This window comes from Sminthopsis crassicaudata, chromosome 1 (assembly GCF_048593235.1).
Source record: "Sminthopsis crassicaudata isolate SCR6 chromosome 1, ASM4859323v1, whole genome shotgun sequence".
NCBI lineage: Eukaryota > Metazoa > Chordata > Mammalia > Dasyuromorphia > Dasyuridae > Sminthopsis > Sminthopsis crassicaudata.
In genome coordinates this window covers 542,992,370-543,010,885 of record NC_133617.1, presented here as the reverse complement: position 1 = coordinate 543,010,885, position 18,516 = coordinate 542,992,370, and the positions used below count along the sequence as shown (strand labels likewise).

Genomic DNA, 18,516 nt, shown 5'->3' with positions numbered 1-18,516 from the left:
GATGTGTGTTTGTGATAGAATATTATTGTGCTATAAGAAATGAGGAGTCTTAAAAAGAAATAAAAAGATTTAAATGACAAAGAATGAAATGATCAGAACCATGTGTATATACTGTATACAATACCAGGAATATTGTTTTAAGAATGACTAACTATACTATTGACTATTATGAACACAATAATTAAAAATATGGAGGAAAAAACTGATAAAAAACAAGCATATATAGAATAACATGTCTAATGGTAGCCATCTCAAGGGAAAGGAGCAGGAACAGAAGGGGAGCAGACAAGAACAGGGAAAAAAAAAAAAAGAAATGTACATGCTAACTTTATTATTTCAGTTAAGTTGTTCACAGTAGTTTTGCAGTATCATGTGCAAATCATCTTTTTTATGTTAATGTTATAGAAATGCTTATTTTGTCCCTTAAAGTAAAAATAAACTTAGGGAAAAAACATACAGAAGAGAACAAAATAAGCAATATGGGCAAGAATCACAGTTTAGGAACACTAAATGGGTAACAAAAAGGTGACTCATAATAGAGATTAAGGGATTAATTTTAAAATCATTTTTCTTATCTGGAAATTATTATCTGGAATTTAATTTTGGGGATATTTGTCAAGTTCACAATAAAAACAAATTTTTAAAGCAAATCATTACATTAAAAAATGAAATCATTATTTAACTTGAAAGCAGAGGATAACAAAGGAACTTTTATGAATCTATCAAAAGAAAGATGGCCTAATATGACTGACAGCTGGAATGATAACTGATCAGGGAGAAAAGGCAGCTGAACTCATTCTTCTGAATTTTTTGCCCAAGAAAATGGTTTCTCAAAAGAAGAGAACAGACTAAAAATAAAAGGACAGTTAATGAGATTGATACCTACACTTAAAAAGAAGGTAAATGAACATTGAAGAGTTCAAGTTACCTAGTTCAAACAAACTACATTTTAAAGTAGTGAAGTGGCAGTTATGATTGCTGAGTCATTATCAGTAATCAGTGAAAAAGAGCGAAAGAAAGGTAACAGTGCTAGGAAAGGGTAAATTCTGTCTCGATTTTCAAAAAGGAAAGAAAATAGAAATGATAAGCCAGCTTATCATTAACTTTAATTACTGACAGGCTTCTAGAAAATATTACTGAATTACCGAAAACAGGTCATGTTAATCTAACTTTTTTTATTTCCTGATGGGTTTTATAAATTTTCACGTTAAGTTTACCAAGAATTTAGCAAAGTACTTTTTAAACCCTCTCATACTATTTGCAGGGAAAAGATGGAGAGACATAAGCTAAATAATGGGACAGTTAAGATGAATTTAGAATCTGGAACTAAAGAACTGCTGTTAAGAGAATTGTGTCAACCCATAAAGAGTCTTCTAGTGGCTCGAACACTTGGTCATTTGCTTCTGAATATAATAATGGTTTAGGAGCTGGTTTCCAAATCTGTTCTTTATGCTTACAAGCTTTGTGACCTTGTTATTTTCTGTAAAGTAAGAAGATTAAACTAGATAGTTTTTGAGGTTCCTACAAGTTCTAAATTTGATACTTGGAATCAAAGCATAAGAAGGCAAAGTAATAATCTGTAAAAGACAAAAATCTGGAAAAGAGAATTAACAAAGATGATGAAAGAATTTTTTAAAAGAACTTCAAGCCTAGAATATTGGACTGAACCAACAGAAATGAAATTTAAAAGGGATGAAGTTTTATGCTGTTTAAAAAAAAAATCTATTTCATGAATAGAAGATAAGGGAAATGAAAATAGACAGCAATATGTGAGACAAAAGATTTGGGATACTAACTTACTATTGGTGGAGTTGTGAAGTGATCCAACAATTGTGGAGAGCAATTTGGAAGTTTGTCCAAAGAGCCATAAAAAAACTCTGCATACCTTTTGATTCAGCAGTCTTTACTGGGTTTGTATCACAAAGAGATCATAAAAGAAGATCCATATGTGCAAAAATGTTTGTAACAGCTCTTTTTGTGGTGACAAAGAATTAGAAAAGGAGTAGATGCCCATCAATTGGGGAATGACAGATAAATTATGGCATAAGACATTGTTGGTGGATTTGTGAAAGAATCCAACCATTCTGGAGAGCAATCTGGAATTATGCCCCCAAAGTTATCAAACTGTGCATACCCTTTGATCCAGCAGTGCTACTACTGGGCTTATATCCCAAGGAAATAACTAAAGAAGGGAAAGGGACCTGTCTGTGCCAAAATGTTTGTGGCAGCTCTTTTTGTAGTGTCTAGAAACTGGAAAATGAATGGATGGCCATCAATTGGAGAATGGTTGGGTAAATTATAGTATATGAATGTTATGGAATATTATTGTTCTGTAAGAAATGACCAACAGGATGATCTCAGAGAGACTTACATCAACTGATGCTGAGTGAAATGAGCAGAACTAGGAGATCATTATATACTTCAACAATGATACTATATGAGGATGTATTCTGATATTCTGAATCTGATACTATATGAGGATGAATTCTGGTATTCTGAAGTGGATATCTTCAACATAGAGAAGAGCTAATCCAATTTCAATTGACCAATGATGGACAGAATCAGCTACACCCAGAGAAGGAACACTGGGAAATGAGTGTAAACTGTTAGCATTTTTCGTTTTTCTCCCCAAGTTATTTTTATCTTCTGAATCCAATTCTTCCTTTAAAACAATAACAACAAAATTCAGTTCTGCACATATATATTGTACCTAGGATATACTATAACATATTTAATATGTATGGAAATGCCTGCCATCTAGGGGAGAGGATGGAGGGAAGGAGAGGAAAAATTAGGAACAGAAGGGAGTACAAGGGATAATGTTGTAAAAAAAAATTACCTATGCATATGAATTGTCAAAAAATGTTATAATTATAAAATTAATTTTAAAATAAATAAATATAAATTGTAGCATAAGAAAATAATGGAATATTATATGTCTATAAAAAAATGATAAACAGTCTGATTTTAGAAAGACTTGGAAAGATTTATATGAACTGATGCTGAGTAAAACAAGCAGAACCAGGAAAACATTGTACCCAGCCACAGCAAGATTATGCAATTATCAACCACGACAGTTTAGTGATCCAAGGCAATTTCAATAAACTTTGGATGGAAAACACCATCTAAATCCAGAAAGAGAATCATGGAAGCTGAATGTAAATCAATGCATGCTATGCTTACTTTTTTTTCCTCCTATTTTTTTTTTTCTCTCATGGTTTTCCCCTTTTTTGGATTTTTTTCTCCCAACACAATTCATAAGGAAATGTTAGAAAAAAAAAAAAAAAAAAAAAAAAGAATATTCATGTATAAACCCCTTCTCCCCAAATTATGTTTTTACATGTAACTGGGGGAAATAAAAATTTAACAAAATAAAATGAGCTGGAGAAGGATATGGCAAACCACTCCAATATCTTTGCCAAAAAACTCCCAAATGGAGTCACAAAGAGCTTGTCATGACTGAAAACAAATGAACAATCAATAAAATTCATTGACTAGCTTAAAAAATTGGAAATGTAGAATCTCAAGAAGAAAAAATTTAAAGTGCATGTAATTTTTTTTTTTTTTAAAGCAAAGAATAGGAACTACAAAAAGGGAAACTAGGCTTGATCCTAGAGAAAACTTTTTTTTTAGCTTAATTTTTTTTTTCCTATTTCATGTAAAGATAGTTTTCAACATTCACCTTTGTAAGATTTTAAGATTCCAATTTTTCTCCCTTCTTCCTTTCTCCTCTCTCCCCCCCATCCCCAAAATAGTAAGCAATACATGTACAATTGATGAGATTAGATTCAGGGAACCAAAATGAGATTAGGACTCCTGGCAGGCAGGGAGTTAGATGATAAGCTTTGTGGCAGGTTTGGGATTCAGGGAACCAAATGAAGGCGTTTGGCTCCCCTAAATCTCCTTTGGATTTGGCCCAAGGTAGGGAGTTGTGGGAACCTCCTTCTGGCGGTGCAGAGGTCCTTTGTAAAGGAATTTACAAACCCAAAAAGCTAGACTGATAAAAACAAGTTTACTATTGGCACTGGAAGTCAGCCTTGAATAGAACAGAAAGACTGCATGAATATAAAGACTGAATTCCTTAGCGGCAAGGTCTGACAGAGAAGTAAAGTCTCTAGTAGAGAGGTGTAAAGTCTTATTAGGGAAATAGGTGAGAACGAGATAAAGAGAGGGCAACGCTGAAACAGAATATCGTTCCAGGGGGCAGAGGTTTGCTGCTGTGCCACGGATGGCATATTAGATCCTCTGCAACAACTGTATACCAAGTTGGCTCTTTTTATCTACAAGTTGGTGGCAGTTCTTGATGGGGCTGGGTACAGCTTGAGCTGAATCAAACAGGAAATCTTAAAATTGAATGTATGTCTCTTCAATAAGATTAGAATTCTCTAGCTCAGGACTCAACCAAGCCGCACCTAGATAACAGAATGAAGTTGTTTGTCTTGTTTCCCTTGGGTGAGGTCTTTACAGAGGCAGGATTCACTGAGACTTTCTCCTTGAAGGAGTTTTAGAGAGTTTTGGGGCTCCCTTGTCACAATCATGATAAACATTTCCTCAGTAGTCATGTAGTGATAGAAGACTTGGAACAAAAGAGAAAAACCACAAGCAAGAAAAAACATTTCTTATAGAACATTCTATTAACATTCATATGCAACTTCTTCAGCCACCCCTCAATTAATAGACATCCCTTCAATTTCCAATTCTTTGCCACCACAAAAACAGATGCTATAATTATAATTTTTCTACATATGAGGCATTTTCTAAAAATTTTAACAATTAGAATTACTTAACAGTAGGATGGTCTGACAGGAGAGATAATGATCTTCTTTATCAAATGTTTTCAAGCTTAAGATGAATAACCACCTGTCATTGTTATAAAGGGGGGGGGGGACCTCTCTTTTTAGGTATAAGTTAGACTAAATAACTGCTGAAGTTCTTTCCAACTATGAAATCTTATGGCTAACATTGCTTCTTGTGACTCCTCCAACTTTGACTTGTAGTTGTAGGGTGTAACCAAAAGAATACTGTTTAAAAGAAGAAGCTTTGCTTTAAAGACACAAAAAATAGATGTAAGAAAATATTTTCTCCAATTCCTCTGCAATTGGATATGGAACATTACATATACTGTTAGATGTTGAAGGGTTGGGTTTTTTTTTTTATTTGTTTTTAATGTATTAATTAATTTGCTCATTTTTAAACCTTTTTTTCTTTAAAAAAAAAAAAGATTACAATAAGGGATAATGGAGGCAGGAAGATAAAATGGAAATTCAGAATATGTAAAAACAAAGATAATGATGAAAACTTATTTCTTTAAAATTTCCTAGTCTCTCCAAGGAAATCCAGCCTGCCATCCTGTTCAACTTTAGTCCCAGTCCTTCATCTAATGATAATATTGACCCTATAATGGGTCAATTCAATTAGTTGCCCAAGTGAACACTGTAATCTAGACTATAGGGTTTATTCAGTTTTACCTTTATTAATAAATAATTATTAAGTGCCTACTAAGAGACACTATTGTACTAGGTGCTTAGAGATATAAATAAATAATAAGTCTCTACCACTCAAAAAGTTTACATTTTAATGGAGAAAGATTTGGGAATATTGGGAGATGAGGAGGAGGTCCAAGGAATTCTAGAAGCAGAGTAGCTGATAGGGAACTGGGAAGACTTGTTGGTGAGTCCTCAATGTAAATAGTTGACCTAGGGTCTTTGGTCCTGTCTAAACAAAAAAGATACTAATGAGCTATTAGTATCAGACAAATTCAATCTTGCATGATAATGAGATTTTCCAGTGGTAAATCTCCCAAGGAAGGAAGGAAGGCATAATGAAGAAGTTTAAAAGAGATCCAAAAGCAGTGTGGCCAGTACAGAATGTATTGTAGTCTGCCCCAGCTCCTTAAATAGAAGCCAGGGCCCATGGCTCTGTCCTTCAGTCAGTCCAAGCAAACAGGCAGAGAGTTCTCCCGAGTTGTGAGTAACAGGCAGATTCAGTCTAGCATGAGATTTCCCAATGATCAGCTTCCTAGGGAAAGATACCCTAAAGAGGTATCCTTATGGATAATTAGGCTTGATGCTTGAACAATTATCAATCACATTTTAAAAGCTCTGAACAACTGCAGGGTTTGAGCCAACTGGTACTACAATGGAACTTACCATTTATAAATTATCCCTTTATTTAGAATTTATTTAGAATCCTCCATAAAGGAGGCAAGTAGGCCCTGAATTACAAAGTCCTGAGTTCAAATTCAGCCTGAAACACTTACAAGGAACCGTAGGCAAGTCACTATCCACCTCAGTTCTGTCAAAAATAAAATGAGGATAACAATAGCACTAAACTCCTAGGGCTGTAAAGAGGACCAAAGGAGATAATATTTGTAAAGTGCCTGGAAAATAGTAGACACTTTATAAATGTTTATTTCTTTCCTTCTGTCCTTGATTTTAAATACCAGAAGGACAAAGATTTCTCTGTTGTTGAAACTTTTAAGGAACATTCATGATTTAGATATATGGATAGGAAATATCTTGCTGAAGAATGTGTATGTGTGTGTGTGTACGTGTGTGCGTGTGTGTGTTAAGAGAGAAAGACTGAGATTATGTTGCAAGGCAGGAAATTCCACATGGAAATAACCTTATTGAGAATAGAGGTTTCATACAATATGTAATAGTTCAAACTGTTCCATTAAAAATAACTTAAAAAAAAAGTATCAGTGGAAAGAATAAAGCATACAAGAACTGAAAGTCTGAACATAAAATTTAAGTCACTGGTGTGCCATCTTAAATCTAGAAAGCATAACTATCAGAGGTAATCTTTAAAGAAATGTAGGCACTGGGAATACAAATGAAAAGCCAAAAATATTCCCTGCCCTCAAGAAGTTTACATTCTTTTTGCAAAACAAAAATGTGTTAATCTTTTGTTTTTTCATCATCAAAATTTCTCCCCATATTCCTCCCACTTTCCCTTCCAGAGAGCCATCCTAATAACAAATCATATTTTGAGCAGGAAAAAAATATATATCAGTAAGTATATTAATACATCAAAAAAAAATCTGAAAATATGTATGTGCAAGAAACTAATGTGGGAAAAACCAGTACATAAAACACTGGAAATGACAAGCATCAGAAAAGGCTTCATTATGGTGCCTAAGTCAAGAATAAATGAGGCATTCTAAATGAAAGAAGTAAACACAGAGAGCACTCTAGGTCTAAGGGACAGCTAATGCAAAGGGATAGAATCAGAAGATGAGGAATCATATGAGTAACCTTGAGCAGATCAGTGCTGCTGGATTAATATATGTGTAGAATAGAGTGGAATAATTTCTTAGAAGACTGGAAAGGGAGGACATTGTCAGGTTGTAAAGAATTTTAAAAGCTAGAAAAGTTTATATTTGAACCTAAAGATAATCAGAAACCACCAGAATTAAAAGAATGTAGGAACAGAGGGGAAAGGCAGTATTACAAATTTTAGAAAAATCATTTTGTCACCTATGTGAAAGATGGATTAGAGTAGAGAGAGATTTGAGGCACAGTCCAATTAGAAAAACAGCCACTACATGGCGCAGTGGATAGAGCACCAGCCATGAAGGACTTGAATTCAAATTCAGTCTCAGACACTAAACACTTCCTAACTGGGGAGGGAGGGAAAGAGGAAGGGAAAAAAAGAAGAAGAGAAGAAGGAAGGGAGTGAGAAGGAGAGAGGAAAGGAGGGAGGGGGGAAAGAAGGAGGATAAGAAAGGGATGAAGGAGGAAGGGAGGGAAGGAGGGAGGGAGGGGGAGAGGAGGGAAAGAAAGAAGGGAAGAAGAGAAAAGGTGGGGGGGGAAGGAGGGAAAAGGCAAGGGGAGGGAGGAAGGGAAGGAATGAAAGAAGGAGAGAGAGAGAAAGAAGTCTATTCCAGTAGCTCCGGCAAGAAATAATAATGGCCAGTTGTAGAATAATAGCTGAGTGAATGAAAAGGAAAAGACACAAATAATGTTGTGGAGGAATAAACAAGACTTGATGATAGATTGAATATGTTTTGAGGAGAGAGGCTGAGAATAACACTAAGACCAGTTACCTCCATGACTATAATAATAGATGATAGTGCCATTGATAGTAATAAAGAAATTCAGAGGAGAGTAAGTATGGAGTGATAAGATAGTAAGCTCTCTTTTGGCCATGCTGAGTTTGAGATATCTATGAAACATCAAGTTAGAAATGTCTTACAGGCAAATAATGATGCATACGTGGCAAATTTAAGCAGAAAGACTAGTGCTGGCTGGATAGATATGGAGACAAATTTCTAAGAAATAAGTCTAGAAAGGTAGGGCTGAAAACAAATTCTGAAGGTTTTATATATCCTTTATCCTGGAGAGCACTGGAGCTTCATGAGCAGCAGAGTAATATGGTCAGACTCAGACTTTAGGAAAACAAATTTGGCAGGCGCATGGAAGATTACTAGACAGAAGAGAAACCTAGGCTACTGCAATGTCAAAGTAAATAGTAATGAGGGTCTGAATTTTTTTTAATGTATTAATTAATTTGCTCATTTTTAAACCTTTTTTCTTAAAAAAAAAAGATTATAATAAGGGATAATGGAGGCAGGAAGATAAAATGGAAATTCAGACTTTTCTGAATTAGAGAGATGATTGTATGAATGAAAAGGTGGGGGGGAAACAAGAAACATTATGAAAGTGGATAGGATTTAGCGATTTAGTAGCATAGTGAGAAATATGAAAAATGCAAAGCTAAAGATAATTCTGAAGTTGCAAATCAGAATATTGATAATGTGAAAGAATGTTGCTAATCTTGAAAAAATAAGGGGAGACGAATGCATTTATAAGAAATGAGTGAGTTGCATTTTGGCCACATTTAGTTTTTGATAAATATAGAACATCCAGGTAGAGAGGTCCTTCAGGCAGCTAGTGATAGAAGTCTGTAGCTCAGGAGAGATTAGATTAGATTAGATCTGAGAGTCACCTGAAGAGAGATAGTAAATGAACCTATGAGAGCTGACAAGTTAATACAGACAGGACACAGAGAGAAGGGGAAAAGGCAAGGACAAATCCCTGATGAAAAACTATTAGGGAACAGGAGACAGATAATGACTCAATAAAATAAACTAAGAAAAATGGACCGTAATTTCATAAAAATTTCATTAGAAAAGTAATTCCATAAAATAGTATTCAAAAGAAAGAGGTAGTTAAAAATGTAAAATGATAACAAGAATGTCATTATGATATAAATAAGAACAGAAAAGGGCTATCTGATTTGGCAGTTAAATCAGTGATGATCTTAGAGACAATAGTTTTAGTTGAATGATCTGAAAACATGAGTCAAAAAGTCAGGTGACTGAGAAAAGAAATGAGAAGAAACAGAGACAATAAATATCAAGAATTTTTTCTTTAATCTGGCTGTGAAAGGAAAGAGATAAAGGATCACAAGGACCAGTGAAACTGGTTTTTGTTTTTGTTTTATTTTTTTAAGATAGTAAGACCTATCTTAAATTTGTAGGTAGCAGAAAAAAGAAGTATTAGAAATAGAACTTTAAAAGGGGAAGAAAATTCCTGGTTTCCAGGAGGAACAAAAGGGGGCAGTATCAAGGACACAAATAGAGGTGCTGTCTTTTACCAACAGATAGAAAAATGGCTTCCTTTACCTCTTATCAGAAAATGGAGCAAAGGAAAGAATTTAATACCTGTACTTTTCCACCATGTTTTAACTTTTATGTGTAATGCTTTCTCTTAAAAGCTTTTTTTTCTGAATGATCTGCTATATTATTACACACACACATTTTAACATTTAGGATTTTTTTATAAAAATGTATCATACAAAATAAATTAGAAAAATTCAATTTTTAATATGATTTACAATCTGATGTTTCTACAGTTAGAAATTTTGTTCAAAGTGATTTTATTAAATCTAGTTCACTCTATTTAAATAAAGTGAAAATAAAAAAGATATTTAACCTTTAAGACTCCCTCAATTCTAACCCTTAGATCCTCAATTAAGCTATTCATGTATATAATAATATATATACATACACACACACATACATATATATATATATATATATACATATATATATATATATATATATATTTAACTTTAAAAAAATTTCCCTGAAGATTAAATTGTGTTACAAAACAATAACTGAATGTTTCTATAAATTGCTTGAACTCACGGGTCAGATAAAACAATACTAATCTATACCACTGGATTTTTGATTAAAATGGTGGCCAATAGGCCACTTTATACTATATTTTTATAAATAATAAAAAGTTTTAGAAATCTAGGTAATCCATTACCAGAACATGTTTCCTGTTGCAAACTAGTATTCTTCTAATTCAGCCAAAGAGCTCCCACATTACTTTCCATTTTATTTACTCTAAGAACATGCAGGATTCCTGAAAGAGGCTCTTTAACATAATTCTGACATTCAAAAACAAATCCAGAAAATCTTATTTATTTATTGTGTGATATAGCATTGGCTGCTTCAAAAAATCATAAATATTATATACTAGTTTATTATACAATTAATAAATAAGTTTTACATCTATATCTATATACACACGTGTATGAATGATGCATGTATATATACATATATGTATCAATAATAAAAGACATAAAAATTCAATTTTTTCAGTTATTCCCAATCTAGGAGCTTGAAGTTTTTTATGTATGTTCACAATACAATATTTAAAAGCATTTGCAGTCAAAATTAATCTTTAAGACACTCCTTTCTCTGAGGTTATTCAATATTTAACTCTTAACAATAAATGCCAAAATTTGAATTCTCTAAAATAATAATAATGATGTCTGTTATTTTTTCAGTGAAACAATACTTTAAATGTGTGGATTTTTATAAAAATTGCTTTTATGTAAGTATTTTTTGAAATATTCCATAATTATAAACAATTAATTTTTAAATAATAATAAAGAAAATAAAAGCACTAAATGACATGCACACAAAGGCATCTGTAGTTCACAAATTTTATCTTTATAATCAAACTCTTAGTACTTCTGATATGGGGAAAAAGTAAATAAGCCTTTTTAGGAGAAGAAAGATTATGGGGATCATTTGGAGTTATGTATCAGTTGGGGATTTTTAAATCAATTGGTATTCTATTCTGACATTTAACTTATGTGCAAAACTTTTTGGGGATTAACAGAATTTTCTGTTAATTTTTATTGATTTTCAGTTAGTTTTCTAATCCTATTCATTCTCTCAAAAAAAATTACAACTGATCATTTAATAAATAATGTTAAAAATAATCAGTTACTTAAATGTTCAAGATCTGAAAATATTGAGTAGCACAATCCTAAGATTATAATAAACTGTCATGTCTTACATTTTTGTTCTGCTTTCAGAGAAATCTATCTTAAATTTGCAAAAAACAAAATATTCTTCATTTTGAAAAAGAACATATGAGTAAACTTCTAATTAGAATAGGCAAGAGATTTTCAGGAGGTCTAGATTAAGAGCAGAGTTTGAGATACAGAATATGGATATAAAACCACCTTAACTGGGGCAGCTAGGTGGCGCAGTGGATAGAGCACCAGCCTTGAATTCAGGAGAACCCGAGTTCAAATCTGCTCTCAGACATTTAACACTTCCTAGCTGTGTGACCCTGGGCAAGTCACTTAGCCCCAGCCTCAGAAAAAAAAAAAAAAAGAAGAAGAAGAAGAATATAATATATTAAAAAAAAAAAAAAAAAAAAAAAAAAACCACCTTAACTTTTCAATCAAGAATATTTCACTGGAGTAGAACAATAGGACAGTGCTTACAGTAAACAACATTTTCAAATAGCAAAGGAATAAATAATTCCCCAAACAATGAAGAGGTAGGGGAAAAAGTTGAAATACATGAAATAATATTGGCTAACACTTTTTTGTCCCAAATTTAAATACAATTTGAGATCTATGATTGCTGTAAAACTATTTCTTGGATACAGAATTTAAAAATATGTACTAATCCAAAATTCTGCAGGAAAAGAAAAGGATTCTTTTAAATAAAAAGATTTTTTATATTTTATAATATACTCCTTCAATTGCACATTATATAAATTCAGCATGATTTCCCTAATTATCCTATAATCCTATGAACTTCCAAAAAAGAAATTAATTTTTAGAAACAAACCTCTTAACAGCATCCTTCTTCTGACTATCTATTCCATCCCACCATTTTGAAAAATAAGAGATTTCAGACCACATAAATTTTCTCCTTCTGTCTTCATTCAGCTTTACCACCATGTTATTAAGAATATGCTGGGTCTGGTCTCTAAAGTAGTCATTGAAAGTCTTCAGCCAACCTAAATTGAGACACAAATATACCACACAAATCTGATTTCAGTTAAATCATATTATCTTAGTTTCAAAAGGCAATCTTTTAAGTCTTCAATGCAAAAAGGTTATGTAATTTAAAATTTTTAAAAATAGTTGCTAATTGCTATGATGAAATTTGATAATTGACCAAATGGCAAATTATCTCTTAAATAGAAATTATCTCTTAAAATAAATATTAAAATGAGAGGCATAAATTGAAAATCAGTCAAAACCAATACAATGCAATTACTCTATCTAGTCCTTCTAAATTTTTGACAGCAATTTTTCCTAATTTAAAAATCTGAATAGAATAAATAGCATAAAGAACCAGTAGTACTCATTTAAAAGACCTGAGTAGACCTTCCCGCATATAGCGCTGAAACTGCTATACTCAAATGCCATTACATTAATCAAATAAATTAGACAAAACATCAAATAAAGTATAATCTTTGCTCTGCTATATCTAAAACTCATTTAGGAAGGAAGATTATTACTTTACAGATCAAATTATACTGTTTGCAAAGAAAATGAGTGAGAAAGTGTTACTAAAGGTCTTTTTTTTTTTTTTTTTGCCAGTTCAAACAGTGGCTTCTGAAGCATGCAATTGCTGGCAAATCTATATTTCTTTTGCTGAAAATGAGTATGAATTCAACATAACAAATTCTTAAGTCTTACATTTTTCCAAGAGTTGCTGATAATTTGGAATAGCAATCAGTTTATTTCTTATAAGTAAAAAACATACATTATGTGTATATTGGAATTGTGGGCTGGGAAAGGGGAACAAGGAGAGAAAATTTTTTATCTATGAAATGATTTACTGTAACTAAACTTAAAACTAACTATGGGATCTTAGATTTAGAAGCAAATGGAACCTCAAAAGATCATGTATTCCAAAGCTTTCATTTTACCATTCCATAGTTGAAGAATAATAAAGTTAAGGAAACTGTCCTAGATCAGACGGGTATTAAGTAAAAATCAGATTTTGATTCCCTGGCTTCATTTCTGGCACCCATTCTACAGCACCATATCATTTGCAGGTAATTTGTGACCTCACCAATGTTTTTTAATAGGAATCTGAAGAAACTATTTTGGAGCTCAAGATTTGTTCTAAAATGGAGAAAATGGAAAAGATACAGGCCAGACAACATTTTTTCAGTACAGAATAGAGCCCTCTGAGGTCATGGAGATCCTCTTATTGAAAATTTTTAGTAATCCCTCTTAGCAGAAAAACCCAGGACAACTCTAACTTCATAAGAATATTAGATCATCTTATCCAATTGCCAGCACTTCTAACTACATCTCTTCCACAAACAAGATAATTCATGGCACTTCAAAAATTAAATGTGAGAAAACCCCAAATCACCAAAATCTAATTTTGATAAAATGGCCACGCTTTAAGACTAACTGAATGCTATACAGATATTCAACTAGTTAGCCACATAACTGTTATAAGGACAACAGTCAATCTACCACACTATTAAAAGCTTCAGCGCAATTTATTATGTTCACTTTAACCAGTAATTTATTGTCCAGGCCACCTAGACACTATAATAATCTTGTTAAGCAATTTATAAATAAATAAAATAAATAAAATTAAAAAAAAAAAAAATCTTGTTAAGCCAAAATAAACATTATAAATCAATGAAATGGGATTCTTCTTGAAACAAAATTTTTCTAAATATAAAGAGTTAAGCTGATTTATTCCAAATAGGTTTTATACTATTTGGCTCAGTTTTCTTATCCCATTAAATTTCCATTATTTTGGGACTCACAAAACTTTTAGCATACATCAAACTTTACCTCTAAATTCTTTTTCCATTGTATTCTTTAATAACATAACTATATCATGTATAAAAAGTATTATGTTATATGTACTATATTATGTAACATAATTATACAATTACATATTAATGATTATTAAAAGAAACCAGTGATCCAAACTAAACTAAGTATTCAATTAAACATTAATTTAATTAAAAATTAGATAGGGTATTTTATCAAGTAATATAAAGTGAACACAGAAGGCAGCCTTAAGACAACTGAAAAGTAAAAGCTATACAATAGTAAAATTTTGTTCTTTTCTCTAGGAGGCAATCCCTACAAAATGTAATTTGGTTTGTGAAATTTCCAGTAAGGAATAAAACCCAATGATTAATTTACTTTTCTTATACCAAATTTGCTCTTCAAAAGTCAAACACTTCAAACAAATTTCATTTTCTCGCACACATTTCCAATATATGTGAAATACAGATTTTGTTCAACTATGAAATGTCTGTAACTGACACTGATAGCCTCATCTACTTTTTTATGTAGAAATTATATAAATTATCTTTTATTGATACTACACAATAGCACAATCTAAAACTTCTGATTCTGACAGTCTTTTTTAAAAGAAATAGGCATAAAACTTCAATTCTCTATTTTTAAGAAGCCAACCTAAAAGGTTTTACTTTGTGAAAAAGAACAAATTACACATATAATTTGTATAAACATCAATATATTAGTCTTTATTGACTTTCTGTTTTTCAGTTGTGTACAACTCTATGAAGATTTTGGGGGGTTTTCTTTTCAAAGATACTAGAGTGGTTTGCCATTTCCTTATCCAGCTCATTTTACAGATTAAAATACTGAAGCAAACTTGCCCAGCATCACAGCCAACAAGTGTTTCAGACTAGATTTGAATTCAGAGAGATTAATTCTTTTCTGACTCCAGGACTGGCATTCTACTGCACCGTCTCAAAGCTCCTAGAATAGATTGGCTAGATGGGAAAAATGAGGATAAAGACTAGATAACCTGGGAAAATGATGATGCTTTTGTCATTAATAATAACTAATATGTACAAAGCTTTAAAATATACAAAACACTTCACATAGTCTTAGTTTATCTTTACAACACTTCTAGAAAAGATATTATCACCATACACATTTTATAAGGCAGCTAAGTGCTACAGTAGATAGAGTGCTGAGCCTGGAATGAGGAACACTCATTTTTCTCAATTTCAAATCTGGCCTCAGACACTTACAAGCTGTGTGTCTCTGGATAAGTTATTTAATGTTTGCCTCAGTTCCTTCATTTCTTAAATGAGCTGGAGAAGGAAATGGCAAACCACTCCAGAATCTGCCAAGAAAACTCCAAGTAGGGTCACAAAGATTTGGATCATTTGGTAAAGTTAAAAATCTTGTAAATCAGAATATAAGTTAAGGAAAATAAGCAGATTTGTCCATTTAAGCCACTTTGCAGATTAGCAAAGGATGGCAAAACATAGGTGAAAAGGTGATAGTGGTGAATGTCTTTTAACTTAATGGGGAACTATGGAAATATATTATTAATCAGCAAAATATTTATTTGGTACCCAGTAGGCACTTTTTGCTAGATAGAAACACTACACATACACCATACACAAAACAAAAAAGAAAAGGCCCTGACTTTCAAAGAGCTTATTCTATGGAGGAGGGGTAGGAAAGGGGGAGAGACTACATAAAAAGAAATTTAAAAATAAGTAGAAAATAACATTAGCAATGAGAAGCTAGAAAGTCCACACAGAAGATGGAAAGGTATCACACAGAAGGTGATACTTGAACTTTTAGAAAAACTAGGGACTCTTTTAAGTGATGATGAGAAGAAAATATATTGTAGGCATAGGAGAAAGTCTATGTTAGGGCACAGAGATAAAAAAGGGGAAGTCCTGTGTAAAGAACTCAAAGAAGGTCAGTGTGGCATAGTTACAGGACAAGTGGAGTAGACGGGGTAGAAGTAAATTATAAAAAGCTTAAAAAACTAGATTTAAAAAACAAGCTGTGAAAAGCTTTAAATGTCAAACAGCAGTCTATATTTATCCTAAAGGTAATAGAAAGCGAAAATAACACAGTTAGACCTCTATTTTAGGAATGTCACTTGGGAATCTATAAGGAAGTTAGGCTGGAATGGGAAGGAACTCAAGGCAAGAAAAGAGACAAAGAGGAATGTACGATAAGTGAGAAGAGTCAACTACAGCAGATTTAAAAGTAGAAAAGCTTGTATTTTATCAGGAAGTAAAGGGGACAGGGAGGAATCACTGCAGCTTCTTGATCCTGACACAGTTAAATCTGTGCTTTAAGAATTATCAAGTTGTATGGAAGCATTAGATTCCATAATCTTTACAACACAACTTGGAAGATATAAATACCACTATATTATATTCTGGATTTTGTGGGCTGACCATTTTGCTTAAAAAATCATGTAGAGTAATTTGTTAGGAGCAAAATGGAATCAAACTGACTTATTTCCAAAAATATATTAAATTTGTTTAAAAGATTCTTTAAAAGTAATATAGATAAATTTGTTCAATGCCCCTATCAAGCAACTCACAAAAAAATGGACAAGTACATTCACCAAAACATTTACCACTGTCCTAGAAGAGATCCAGAACAATTTCTAAGTTGAAAAATTACAAAGAGATCTAAAAACTTACCAAAGAAAATAAATTCTTAAATTTTTAAAAGCTAATAACTTCATAAATCATCAAGAAATAAAAGCGCAAGATTGAAAAAAGAGAGAGAGAGAGAGAACATCTGAAACATCTAATAAGAAAAACAACTGAATTGGAGAACAGACTAAAAAAAAAAATGTAAAAACTGATGGTGTGGAGAACTAGAAAGTTCTGATTTCCCCTTTCCCCCAAAAAAAATCTAGACACTATACTTCAAGAAATTATTAAGGAAAATTGCCCTGAAATTTTATATCAAGAGAGTAAAACAGAAATGGGAAGGAAAAAATCCATCAATCACCACCTTATGGGAAGGAACATCATAGTTAAGTTTCAAAGCTGCCAGATTAAGGAGAAAATATTCAAGCAACTAGAAAGAAAAATTAAAATACTATGGAATTACAGTCAGGACTTAAGAGCTTCTACATTAAAAGACTCAAAGGACAAGGAAACAATATTCTATAAAAAACAAAGGAACTGGTCTCCAAGAATACCTCACTAAGCAAATCTGTGTCATCCTGAGTGGAAGAAGAGAGAAGAAATAAACATTCAGTAAACTAAAGGATTTTCAGATATTTGTAAAGAAAAGAGCAGAACTAAATGGAAAATTAGACCGATAGGAGAAATACAAGGTAAATATTAAAGACCAATTAATGATAAAGGATACAGATAAATTTGTTCAAAATTTAAGGTCAAATTATTTACTTATGTCAAAATATTTACTTCTTAGATGAGAAAACACCTGTAATTCTTAAGAATGTTATCTATAGACAGAAAGTTTGAGGTGCAGGATGACAGTACGCTCCTAAAACATAAAACTGGGTAGGGGAGGTAAAAATGAAGGAATTATTTAATACAAATGAATTGTGAATGGAAGAACTATCACAGTAGAAACAAAAATTAGAGAGGTAAAAAATCTTATTGTCATCAGAACTGGGTTAAAAAAAAATAACATATCCATCTGAAGTGGTGTAAAAGTCTTAAAATACCTAGAAACAGAACAGCAAGGAAGATAAGGGGAGAGGATAGGGAAGGGATTTTAAGAACAACTTTGTGCAAATAAGTCATTTTTAATTACAGAGAGTATATATGAAGGAAGATGCTATATGCATTCAGAGAAGGTATAAATAGATTTTTGAATGAGTGTGTACGTGTGTGTGTGTGTGTGTGTGTGTGTGTGTATGTGTGTGTGTGTGTGTGTTTGATAGTCATCTCTGGGTAAAGGTGGGGGGGAAATGGGGAAAAAAAAGAATTTATTATATTTACTTATTTCATTTATATTATATTCAAAATAGCAAATTATATATGACAGATTTTCAACTTCATCTGTAATCATCTTTTTATTATACTATGTTAAGAATAGCTTGTTTTATTCCAAATTTTAAAATATTTTTTAAAAAACAAAAAATCAAATAAAAGAATTCTGAGGATGTAAAAGGTAAAAAAAGAGAGGAAAAAAGAATGACCAAAAAAACAGGATGAAGGGACACCTAGTTATCAAAACACTGAATGTGAATGAAATGAACCCACCCATAAAACAGAAGTGGAAAGCAAAATGATTCCCAAAATATGTTGTTTACAAGAAACACATTTAAAACTAAAATATATAAAGCAAAATTAAATAGCTAGAGTACAATTTATTATGCTTCAGCTGATCAAAAAAAAAAAATGGTAGCAATCATAGTCTCAAAATTAAAAGTTAAGAGATTTAACTAAAAGAGATAAAGCAAGGAAATACAATATGATAAAAATTATT

The 18,516-nt window shown here is 32.0% G+C and overlaps 1 protein-coding gene across 1 annotated transcript in view; it reads right to left on the bottom strand.

Moving 5' to 3' along the window:
• The window catches only part of MAN2A1 (mannosidase alpha class 2A member 1), a 169,898-nt gene that overhangs the window by 123,189 nt on the left and 28,193 nt on the right, over positions 1–18,516 (bottom strand). The window contains exon 5 of the mRNA XM_074281943.1: positions 12,110–12,281. Within this exon, the coding sequence (XP_074138044.1) occupies positions 12,110–12,281 (172 nt within the window). The remainder of the gene's footprint in view (positions 1–12,109; positions 12,282–18,516) is intronic.